Source organism: Colius striatus, chromosome 7 (assembly GCF_028858725.1).
Source record: "Colius striatus isolate bColStr4 chromosome 7, bColStr4.1.hap1, whole genome shotgun sequence".
Classification (NCBI taxonomy): Eukaryota; Metazoa; Chordata; class Aves; order Coliiformes; family Coliidae; genus Colius; species Colius striatus.
In genome coordinates, this window is record NC_084765.1 from 43,140,899 (window position 1) to 43,153,406 (window position 12,508).

General features: G+C 38.0%; 1 protein-coding gene across 3 annotated transcripts in view; it reads left to right on the plus strand.

The window, feature by feature from the left end:
• DENND4A (DENN domain containing 4A) overlaps positions 1–12,508 on the plus strand; it is a 54,003-nt gene that overhangs the window by 27,463 nt on the left and 14,032 nt on the right. For all 3 annotated transcript variants that reach the window (XM_061998971.1, XM_061998973.1, XM_061998972.1), the window contains 9 exons: positions 474–692; positions 931–1,076; positions 5,714–5,847; positions 6,716–6,851; positions 7,522–7,728; positions 7,834–7,962; positions 8,233–8,377; positions 10,510–10,629; positions 12,146–12,286. In XM_061998971.1, coding sequence (XP_061854955.1) covers positions 474–692; positions 931–1,076; positions 5,714–5,847; positions 6,716–6,851; positions 7,522–7,728; positions 7,834–7,962; positions 8,233–8,377; positions 10,510–10,629; positions 12,146–12,286 — 1,377 coding nt within the window. The remainder of the gene's footprint in view (positions 1–473; positions 693–930; positions 1,077–5,713; positions 5,848–6,715; positions 6,852–7,521; positions 7,729–7,833; positions 7,963–8,232; positions 8,378–10,509; positions 10,630–12,145; positions 12,287–12,508) is intronic.

The following is a 12,508-nucleotide window of genomic DNA, read 5'->3' on the forward strand; positions in this document are numbered from 1 at the left end:
CCAATTGAGGTAACCTTGTCAATCAAGCTGATAGTACTTTACCTAAAATTTTGAGATAGCAATGGTAGATGTTTATAAACATTGGAGGATTAAAAGTTCAGCACAAATACTGGACATGCTGCTTCAATCAGTTCTTGTATAATTTTTCACATGTTGGTACAAACAGCCTTTTTGGAGGGTGGGTTTTTTTTAAGCTCTGTCCATACTGGTTCTCTCTGTTGCTGTAGTAACTAACGTGCTGGAAAGGTAAACATGTCTTGGTTTTGGTATTATCCAGAGATACATGAACTGTAGAAGGTCAGGCTGAACTCATTGTTGCATGTCATGGTTGGGTTTAATCACATATGTTTTAATATGTTTCAGATTTAATGGAGCTCAGTAGACAGTGAATCTTGTAGGACAAACATTTTTTTTTTTACCAATATTAGGGGAAAAAATGATGTGAAACATTATAATGGGGTTTTTGTTCACAGTGCAACAGAGACCAAGAGAAGATGCATTCATGGAGTTAGCAATGAATGACTACGATTTTAATTCTGGGAAGAAATTGCATCTGTTAGATCTGGAGATCCAGGAAGCCTTCCTGTGTTTCATGGCCTCAATACTAAAAGGTTACAGGTCTTACCTCAGGCCAATAACAGAGGCACCTTCTGAAACAGCCACAGATGCAAGTTCACTCTTTGAACTACAAGGTGAAGAGTCGTCAACTTGTTTTATGTATATTAATTTGTTATTTTAGATTCTCTCTAATTTAAAGAATAGAAACCTGTGCAGTGTTGTGAATGGTGGTAGAAATGTAAGTGCAGATAAAGTTCTGGAGTACTGTCAGATGACAGAAAGACCATTGCTCGACAGCAGAGTGCATGCTGGCTTTTGGTGAGGGCCTTTTTGTTCTGGGCGTTCTTACATGCTTCTGATTTCACTGTGTAGGTTTCCTCAAAAGTCGAGATCGTTCACATCAGAAGTTCTACACACTGATGACTAAAACTCAAATGTTTATTCGCTTCATTGAAGAGTGCTCCTTTGTCAGTGATAAGGACGCAAGCCTGGCATTTTTTGATGACTGCGTAGATAAAGTAAGCACATCTTCATATGCATACAGTCCTTAACTTCTGCTGTTGCTTGCATTATCTGAAGTAGTACAAGCAGAATATATTTGCAGTGCAAGTTTATATGTGTTTTTCCTTTCACTTCCTTTTGTCTGGTCACTGGAGCCTTCCGTTTTCCTTTTTTGTTGGGCTTTGTTTTGCCTTCTGCTTCACATTCTTGCGAGTGTAAATATAACACTGAGAACAGATTACAAGTGTTAACTTTCACATGTATGTAAACACCTGAAATACTGGCCCATACTAAGAAGTGGAATGTTCTGGCTGCAAAGTAGCTACTGTGAGCAGCTTTATCAGAGAGTTATATTCCTTAGATAAAACTACAAGCATTTTAATAGATTGTGTCATATTTCATGCAGCCATTTAGGAATGGGGCTGATGAATAGCACACTGAAACAGTCTCACTGGTTTTTCATTATTATAAATATGAAATTCCTTGACTTTTTAAAACAATGTGCTGTCAAGTTCATTCTAATAGAAATTATCTATTTACTCATGGAGAATATTTAGAAGATTTGTACTAAAAGTAAATAACTAAAATGAACCTTTATCAACTCTTTCATTCACACAGCTGTCACTTGCTTCCCCCAATTCAAAACCAACTTGCTGATGTAAATGTTTTCAATACACTGCTTCTATTGACACTCTTCTCTGGGATAAGAATATTTCCTAATGCCTGTTACCAAACGTTGATGGGTATGAAAGCTATGGGTTCCTTCAAATAAGCAGGATTTATGATGTTGGATCACATATAAGCTCTATGTAAGGTGGCATTTGTAGTGGGTTCTAGTAGTCTACCACTGTGTTTCTATTGCAGTGAAGGAATTACTTGCTATCCATAGCTCTGCTGTTCTCTCATTTGTAATTAGAAGGAAAGGCAATTGTTAAGGGGTCTGTGACAGGGAGTATGAAAATGCAGCATGATCTCAGTTGGTGTTTTTCTTGAACCAACCTTAGAACGTCTGCTAGACTGGTTCAGAGTGGATTTCTTTTTCTTGTGTTCCATGGAAGTGTCACTCAGACTTTTAAAAATACTAAAGTTTATAAGAAAAAACAATATGAATATAATATTGAGCAACATTAATATAATGTTGAGCAGTGTGAAGGTACAGGTGTATGTAACACCCCATTCCAGGACACTGGTGTTTAAGTAATGCACAGTTGTCGAGGATTTCCTGTGAAGTAGGCTGACTGCTGTTTGCTCCACAGGAATTAATACTAAAGACTGTGAAAACTGCTATTTACCATTTCTATTATTGTTATTTCTGTTGTGGAAGTGCAGAAGAGCTAGATGGAGATGTTTTGCAAACAAATCTGAACGCAGTTAAGTTTGGGCGACATGTAAAGACATGGTCTAACGGTATTGAATGGCCTTTACAGGTTTCGCTACTCTCAATATTTCATTAGTAGTATTTCTCCAAAGTGTGCTTCACAGTTCTACAGCACAAGCTGCAGGTATTTGTGGGTGGCAAATTGATTTAATTGCAAATATTTCTGTAGCATTCACTTGATTATCCTACAGCTCTGTTAAAAGGCCTTCAAAACACAATGCTTGTTTTGCTCTATGCCAGTTACCGTTGAAAAACGGGAGCTCTCTTAGGCAGGAGTATACACACCCCAGTGGCTAAACTCTCCTGAGCAGTATTTGGTTTCCATTGTGCTAGTTCTCTGACTAATGTTAAACAGAATTTGTATTCAGAAGGTGATGAGCATGTAATAAGAGTCACAATCTGTCTACTGCATTTCATTTTATAGAATGGTTTGAGGGCACTGAAGTGGATGCCCTTGCTAAAGTTATCTTGCTGGGGAATTCAGACGGTTGTTCAGAAAAAGCAATACTGAGATTGGTTATGCCACTGTGAGCCTGCACAGAATCTGTGGAGCTGTTGGAGCTTTCACCTTTTCTAAAAGGTTAAGTAGCCACGTGTACAGCTGAAGCAGAGACTCTTCAGTTTGAATGCCAGTTACTTTGCCATTTGTTGCAGTGGGCAGCTTTTCTTCATTGTAAAAAAAATGCCCATGACACTGCCACGAGAATAAATTTTACAGAAAACACTTGTACTTCTATTTCTGTCAGTGAGAATTTCCTTCAGTTTTATTAATGAGATAACTACTTGTATGCCAGTGATACACGTGGGGAAACTGAGGCACTGGAACTACCATGTGTTTAGGGTTTGCAGTGGCTTTAGAATCACTTGTGAAATGAGGTTTTCATTGATAAGACGGAGTGGATTTCTATGTAGGATTCCTTTGAATACTGATATATTTACCTCCTCTCCTTTTATTTCTCTTCTTTCTAGTACTTTAACCATAACATACAAAGTCACACTATTGAAGCATACCAAGGACTCTTATATGAGCTGGAGCTTTAGCCAAGATGCTCTTTGACCAGATGTTAATATCTAAATAAACATTAACTTTATTGGAATCACTGAAATTTAATGTCTTTCACTAGGTGAACCAGTACCTGGAAGAGTATTCATGATTCTGTGAAAGAGTGAAGTCAGAGGTTGAAAGATGGGTAGTTATAAGCCACTGAATTGAGACAAATTTGATGTCCTGTGAAATTAGTTATCTGTAAAATAGAATCTAAAACTTGCCTCAAATAATTAATAAGAATAGTTTAAGCTAAGGGGTAATCACTTCTACATGTTATTTTATCCTAGAGAGCAGCAGCAGAGACTGAATTTAATTGATGACCCATTTTGTCTGCTGAAAGATACGGTGTAATTGTCTCACAGTTTTCGTTTTCCCAGGAATTAAAAAATTATCTCAATTCAATAGACATTTAAGCTACTGGCTTTGTTGTGTTTCACTGGTAAAACTTGTAACTGTGGGGGTTTTTTACATCCTGAGAAGTCTTTAAATTGCCAAGTGAGGTTACGTTTATTTCTACTTCTTGGGAGCCATATGTCCTTGCTTCTTGGCTGCCTTGATTTGCTAATACTTTCCATCTGTCTCTCACAGTAAAATGTGTAATTAAGAACACCTCTTTGTATGTTTACCACATTTTAAATAGTCAAGAATTGCACTGAAAATACTTGACATGCTTCTGCCCCACTGGAGGGAGAGAACTGTGGAAGATGCTTTCTTTGTACGTTATGTCTTAGTTGCTAAACTCTTAAGGGATGAAGAACATTCATCCTTGAGTTCCCCAGGTTGCTCATTCATTTCTTTTGGCTGTAATTTGGTTGCTATTTAAACCATTTAAATCATGGCTATAAACATAATGTGACAGTACTTGGGCTGAACACTGGAACTATCAATATTTGGACAAAAAGCATATGGAAGTGAGGTTTTTTGGTAGTGCTGGTTCTTGGAGATGGATCTGCACCTCATGCCATGAGCAGAAGCAGCGCTTATGAGGTATTGGAGGAGATGCAACTGGTGACAAGAAGCAAAGCAATACAAATATCAATGCAAATACCAAGTAAAGGCTCTCAGGTGGAATGTAATACATGCTGTATTTGCTGTGTTCCTAGATGTTTCTGTAACACAAGCAGTAGCAGTAGGAAGCTTGGAATGTTGTTAAAGGCTTGTCTATCCTTTGCCTCAAAGGGAAACTGTTCCTGGTTTCTCAATATCTTGTTTGGGGTGGCTGAGTTTTGCTTCAGTTCTTTTGTTTTTATCTCAAGCAATTCTTTCAGTGAACTTATTGGATGGTTTTCTCACACTGGATCCTACAGTTTGATGTTTTGAAGTTTGCCTGGAGCCTTGGAGTGTGTCTCTGCTGCTGTCTTTAAAGCTGGGGCTTTCATTTGGGGAGTGCAGATTTCTCCTCTGACACAGCAAGGCTAACAAAAGCAAAGACTTGTGCTCAGATTGCCAAGTTACAAAGCTGAAAACAAAACAAGTGCAGCTGTGATTTGTGTTTAATGATAGTATTGTTACAAGTTGCCTTTGTTGTCCCCAAACCAAATTTCATTCCTAGCTGTGAGAGGGCAGGGCCACACAATATTTGCTGTATTTCTCACACACACAACTCTTGAGTTCTCTGAAAGAGGAAAAAGATCGTGAAGCTACCCCTTCACCTTCCAGATCACAGTTTTACTAAAAAAGCAGTAAGTTACTTCTGTCCCCCTTTAATTTTAGTATGGTAACATGCTTTTATGCCATTGGATCTTTGAATTCATGTGTATTTCTGCATCTCTGCAAACCTACATGACCTTAATGACTGTGTGACTGAAACTGCTAAATAGTGTTGTTTGTAGGTTCTGTGTACATCAGACAATGGGATAATGTTTGTTTTCAGTGGTTAAAAAAGGGGAATAAACAGCTCTTAGTTCCATATTTAAAATAAGCTTCAAGTTACTGCTGCAGTTGAAAACATAGCTCCAGATATGATTGTATTCAAAAGGATTAACAGCTACTTACAGTGCAAACAGTAAATTCATAGTACACCCTTCAACACAGGTTATTAAGTTGGGGTAAAGTTTGCAAAAATGATGTGACACTTCCTATTCTCATTATAACTTTGGAAGGCATCCTTACTTTTAAGCTGCAGTCCTTTGATGGTGGTGCAGACTTTGTCTTTGCTTGACCATATAGCTGTAACAGCAGAAGATACAATAACACCACTAACTACTCATTTAACTGAACTACTCCAGGTAGATATGGACAAAACTGGGGAAACTCGACTTATCGAGCTGGATGAGTCATACAAGAGTGAGCATACAGTTTTCATAACGCCACCGGAGATCCCTCATCTGCCAAATGGTGAAGAGCACCCCCTACAATACAGGTAAGCTGAGGACACGGTAGGATGCTAACTGAAAGCCTAACAGCTGCCCTTGTAGAGTTTAGTTTCTAGGTTCTTGTGATAGCCAAGAGTTTTCCTATCCATTTATGTTGCTCAAGTGAAAATGTGTGTGTAAAATGCCTAATGTGCCAGCTCTTTTGAAGGTTTAATGATTCTCCGTGTGTACACACAGAAGTAGTAATATTTAATAAAGCTGGCTGTTTGTTCCCATTACACTGTGCTAGCTGGTGACATTTTTTTAAGGTTAAAAATTGAAATTAATGGACCCAGTCTGTTGGCCTGCTGCTGCTGCTGATAACCATACAAGCTGCTGATGCTCTTTGGAAAGGGAGAGTACATTTCCAGGAACCTCTGGAAACTGGTGTTGCTAATTTAGTAATTATGTCAAAAGGGTTTCTCTGTTGGTTTCTTCATTAGGTCTGAGAAATATTTTAAAATCTAATGCAATCTTTTACATCGTTTGATATTGTTCATATTGATTTTTATAAGCCTCTGCCATGTGATACTCACTGGGGACTAAGCACACATTTTCCTTTATTGGTGAGAATCAATACTAATGCCTTTGACACATTAATTAAAGAAAATGCTATGAAAGCAAATGTATTTATCAATTCAAGTTGCTTACACTGGAATAACAGGTTAAGAGACTGCAGGCTTATGAAATCATGCAGATGGATTAGTAAACCACTTTGTCGACGGTGTCTTCAAAGGTTTGCTTTTGTGTTTTCTATTTCCTGTGTAGCTTCTAGTGCAGCTGTGTAATTGACTTTGGTTTGTTTTGTTTGCTGCTATGTGAGATGTTTACTTTGGAACTGCCTTACAGAACTTATATGACATGTTTCTTTTACAGCTATAACGGATTTCCAGTATTAAAACTAGATTTGTTTGAACGACCTGAAGGATTTCTCACAGCACCAAATAATAAACTGTCCTCGAAAGCCAGTAGTCCCAACAGCCCATCACCAATGTTCAGAAGAACTAAACAGGTACTTGCAGGTATTCTTGCAGCATGAGACACTTTGGAAAGTGATAGCTTGCTGCCTTTGTCTTGAGTGTGGCTGTAAAGACTGACTGGCAGTGGGTGCAGCCTAAGTACTGGTTCTTCACTGACACAGTGACTATAGGGTAACCATGCTGACTGCTCTTTGGATGTTTACCCATGCTCCTTGCCTACATGTTGTCATACAGAGCCTCTGAACACAAATTGTCATTTGCTGTGTTGTCTTTGTGTTCTTCATGCTGTTCCCCGTGAGCATAAACTATTGGGCTTCCACATCCACTTTTGTATTGCTTTTCACTGTCCAGGGCTTTAAGAGAGTCTCTGACTTTCACATGTTTCTTCCTAAAAATACAGACTGAAAGTAACAGACTTAAAAAAGTAATAAATTTGAAGAAGTGCAACTTTTTAGGAGGGAAGTATTGCACAGCAACTGCTTTTGCTATCACTCACTGCTTTCATTTTCTTTCCCACTTTGAGTACATTGTTCATATTAATATTGCAGTTTCTGTAGATGTCATAGAATCACAGAATGGTAGGGGTTGGAAGGGACCTTTAGAGATCATGTAGCCCAACACATGTTCAGTTTTGAACATGTAGGTTTGGGTAATGTGTGTGTGTGTAGGCATACATAAATAATAGATATTGTATCTTTCCAGGAAATTAAATCTGCACATAAAATTGCTAAGAAGTACTCATCTATACCACAGATGTGGTCCAGGTGTTTGTTACGTCACTGCTATGGGCTTTGGTTTATCTGCCTTCCTGCATATGTGAAAGTGTGCCATTCAAAGGTCCGGGCTCTGAGAACTGCGTATGATGTGCTACAAAAAATGCATACCAAAAAAATAGATCCACCTGATGAGGTAAAACAAATCAACCTGAAAATCCCAGAAGTAGCTCATGGCTTTTATTGAATAGTGTACATATTTGAGTACAGAAGCACAATGCTAACTTGTGTGTATTTCCAGGTGTGCTACCGGGTACTCATGCAGCTGTGTGGGCAGTATGGTCAGCCTGTGCTAGCAGTGAGAGTGCTTTTTGAAATGCAGAAAGCTGGTATTGACCCCAATGCCATTACTTATGGCTACTACAATAAGGTCAGTATTTCTGAAAGAGGAATTAAAAGAGAAGTTAAATGTGTTTTTTATCTAGGCAAACAGAAGCGAGCAAAAGGAGGGAGCAGTAATGATGTCATTCTGTCATTTCTAGTAATGGAAGAAAATGGGAGACAGAATAATTGTATTCTCCATTTTTAGATTTAGAAGTCCTGCTTCATAACTGTTAATATAACCCCATTTGAAATGAATGTTTTCACACCCGACTGTTCCTTAAGATGACTTGATTTGACTTTGATGTTTCCAAAATAGGCTGTTTTGGAAAGTACCTGGCCTTCAAGCAATCGAGGTGGCTATTTCCTGTGGATGAAAATACGAAATGTTGTTTTGGGAATAGCACAATTCAAAAAAGCATTGAAAAAGCTACCAGCAGGCACCTCCCACACCGCCACTCCTGGTACAGTATTCACATCCTTCTCTTTTTCTCTTGTTTTCATGCTGATAAGAAAATTATTTCAAAAAGCTTTCTGTTATCAGTTTGATGATTAAATGGTTTTAGAGGAAAAACTAAAAATTTCCTGCATAAATGTAAGGTACAGCTGGTTTTTTTTGTCTTTGAATCCAAAACAGCCTGCTTTTGATTTATTGTATCAGCTCTTAATGAAGATGAGAGATGAACCTGAAACTGATGTGATAATTATCCTAGTTGATGCAATAGCCAGTCTCATAATTGGCAGAACCTTCTGTCTGACCTTTCCTTGGTTTGTTTTCCTCCTTTTTTGATGTTAGTGAAGAGGCAATTAGAATGAGTTTTGTAGGTTCCAAGTGCCAACTCAAATAATAAGATTTATCTTTATAAGTACAACACTTGAGGCTGTAAATTTGGGGTTTCTTTTCTTCCCCTTTCAGCAAAGATTTAGATGATGTTTAAATGGCAATATTACCATGGTGTTGATTACCTGTAGTTTGTGTTTTCCTTAGGTGCAACTTTCCACAGTATTTATAGCTTACTCCTAGTAAAGCAAGATAGTAGATTACAATGTACCAGCAGTAGAGTTTAGTTGTAGTTGACCTTGGGAGACCTTTACCATATACGTGTATAAATATATGAAGATCATCTGAGTCATCTTTCAAGGTCCCTTCCAATTGGAGCTACTCTGTGACTCCAAATACGCACAAATAAATCTTTGCCCTGACAAACAGATGGTCCTAAAGCTAGAGTATTTCTCCCAGACCCAGGAGACTACAGTCCTACTTCTGGCTCTATCACTAGCCATCTGGATGACCTTGGATAAATTTACTTCACTTCTGCCTGTTTCTGAAGCTGACCTTTCCTGATGAACCACTTTTTTAAAACCTACCTCTGCAAAGCATTATATAAGAGCTTAGAAATGTTGGTCACAGCTCAGAGCATTTAAACTAAGGAAGTTTACAAGTTTTACTAAGTAACTGTCATTTAGTTAATTAATGGTATTTGCTTTTGACATTATCTGTTTTTGGGGGGGGTTTATTTGCATGAAAGCGTGTAGTTTGAATGCATGCTTCTTACCTGGACCACCACTGCAGCCCCTTCCCCGCTACCAGAAGAGGCTCCATACAAACACCACGCTGACTCTTCAGGCAATCCTGAAAGTTTTCCATAAATTCCAGAATGTTTTACCTTTACAATAGCAACCTTTACAACACACCCTCTGTAGAGCTTCTGTGCAGCATTTTTAGGGGAAAGAAGATAACTTTCAGACATGTTTTACCCTCTTGATCCTGGACAGGTGACTGTTATCTCCTGTGAGCAAACCCCCTAAAAATGCTGCAGGACTGCTGGAGACTTCAGGCTGACCTGGGCAAAAGACGTGGAGTGCACATTAATTGAAGTGCTCACTTAAAGATTCTGTCACTATAAATACTATCTGCTTTGTTAATTTGCTTTATTTTGGTGCTAATGCTTTATAACAACCTGGAAGAGGAACAACTATCATAGTGTTAAGTAGATTTCCTACTTGAAAACAATCAGACTAATTAGTTACACTTGAGGCATTGTTGTGTCTTAATGACCAGATAGTGGCTTGGATATTTTTAGGATGGTTTTTTTTGGGAGTGGTGTTAGTTATTTTTATTTTCATCTTGTTTTGCAAACCAACTCATGGTTGCTGCTGCACTGTTTCAACATTCTTAGTTCCTAGAGTAAACCCATGAGATTGCATGCATTAACTGTGAGAAACGTCCTATGCTCAATGAAACTATGTTTAGATGCCTCTTAGAGTTCTTTAAAAGATGTGGCACTTTGATCAAATAAACCAGGCAACAGAAGCAGAGAAAAACAGTGCTTTAGTACAGTATTTTAACTTCATTGCAGTTAAAGCAGTATTTTAACTGCATTGCTTATTGTTATTCATCACTTCATTGTTTATGCTGTAAAAGTAAACCAATCATTTATCTCTTTTTTTTGGTGGTAAAATGTTCACTATTAATTGGAATGTGCTTGATAAGAGGCTTTTGAATCCTTGTGGAAGTTCAATTCATTGTGTTTAATAATGTTATGCTGTTAAATACCATAATGGTCTGTATTTTGTCCTTTCCCTGCTATGATAGGGGGACTTTCAGACTCTGGCAATAACACATCATTCAAAGAAGAAGCCAGGCAAGGGAAAACTTGTCTTCAAGATATACAAGAACAAAAAGAGGACAAGAGAGAGAGTGACTCCAGTTCTTGTATGTATCTTACGAATACAGAGAAATCTAGGTCACTGTGGATAAATAGGGATTTCAGCAAAAGCTAAGTGGGACAGCTGATGATGTTTTTTACAGTGAGTGGATGTGATAGTGCTAGTTTATGCCCATGCATAAGTTCTTTTCTCTAAATGTAATTTTCTGGATGTGTAATGGTTTAACTTTTTAAATTACAGTTCTTTTTTCCCCTCCATTTCAAATAAGTGATAATAGTAATATAAAGGCCTAATAGTAATTACAGCTTAATGTTTTTGTCTTCAAAAAATGTAATTGCTTTATAGGCATAATCTCCAGGAAAACCTTTTTTACCTGTCTTCTTTCTTTATAAATCCCATAAGAGGAGAACAACTGCGTTTTTGCAAGTCTGAGAGGTTGGTCTAAATTACTCAGCTCCCTGGAGTTCAGGAGATGCATCAGAAATTAAAAGGGCTTTGAATTTGCTATAGACCTTTTTTTTCCTTCAGGTTTTTCATCTGTTGCTCATGATTCCCTTTACTGTAGTTGAGCAGCATAGACCTTATACAAGCATGTAGCAGATCAGAGTGTGTAGTGATAACGTACAAGTACTAAAGATGTCCATATACATTCATCAAAAATACTCTTAATAATCAATATTCTCTTAATAATACCATGATTTAAATTTTTCAGTGTGCTTTCCCCTGCTACTTGAGTTAATAATCCCCTTCTCAAGTAGAAATGGTGTAAAAGTACAAGAAAGTGTAGAACCAGAAAAGTTGCTTCAGTGTTTTCACCACAGATTTCCTTCTAGCATTAGGATTTTTTTATTCAGTTTGCTTCAAAATTTGTTTGTTACCCATAGTCACAACATACCTGTAAGATAGCTGGCAGGTTATTTAGCTTCAATGAAACTTCTGAGGACACAGAAAATGTGAACTGTGCTCAGATCTTGTATTTTTAACCATAGTTAAGCCAAGTTTGTGGCTTTCTATAGCAATACGTGCTGAAAATGTTCTGCGCTTTTGAATGTGACTTGAGAATATTATGTCGCTTGAGTTCTTTGAGAGAAGTAATTTCATATCTTAAGAGGTGAATATAAATGCAACACTTCATTTCTCTTGTGTAGTCATGGGGGTAATGAGATCTGTACAAAGATAGTCTCATTGACCCTAAGCTCTTGCAAAGACAGGAGAGAAGGGCCTTATGCCTGTCTGTTGCAGGTAAGTCAGGGTGGTCTTATCCTCCACAACCACCACAGATTTTGGTATGCAAAATCTGATTACTTGCACTCTGTTTACAGAAGCTTATTGAACTTACAGTTGTAAAACTAATGCTAGGGATTAAGTATCCATGGTTCAGTTGTTCCAACTTGAAAACCTCTGCCCAAGTTCATATCAGCCTACTCATCAGGGAATGCGTACAACACACGCAATTAAGTGACAACTTAATCACGCGTAAAACAGCTCATAGGGAATGGAAACTTGAGACTTAAATTAGGTTGCTTTGATCCTAAAAACTGTCTATCCTTTTCTATATACAGTGTCTGAAGTGGAGAGCGTGAAAGGGAGTGGTGACTGCTTACCTAAACTGAATTATCAGAACTCAAGCGATGGCAATGCCACTTCCAGCATAGTGCGGCTCAACGGTACAGTCGACAATACAGTAGCAGAAGCTAGCACGGGTGAGTGAAAGTACATTATGATTCCTGTGCAGCTTTGTCAATACATATCAGTGTGCCTGAGCTCTGCTGTCCACAAAACATGCACTATTTTATTGATGTAATGGCAGTGGATGGTGAAATTTATGGCAGCAGCTTTGTGGGAGTGAGTTTAGGTTGAAGCCTGCAAATGTTGTGTCAGGGCAATCTCTCTGAGTATTCTGCATCTTTTTCTTGTTGTCTTTT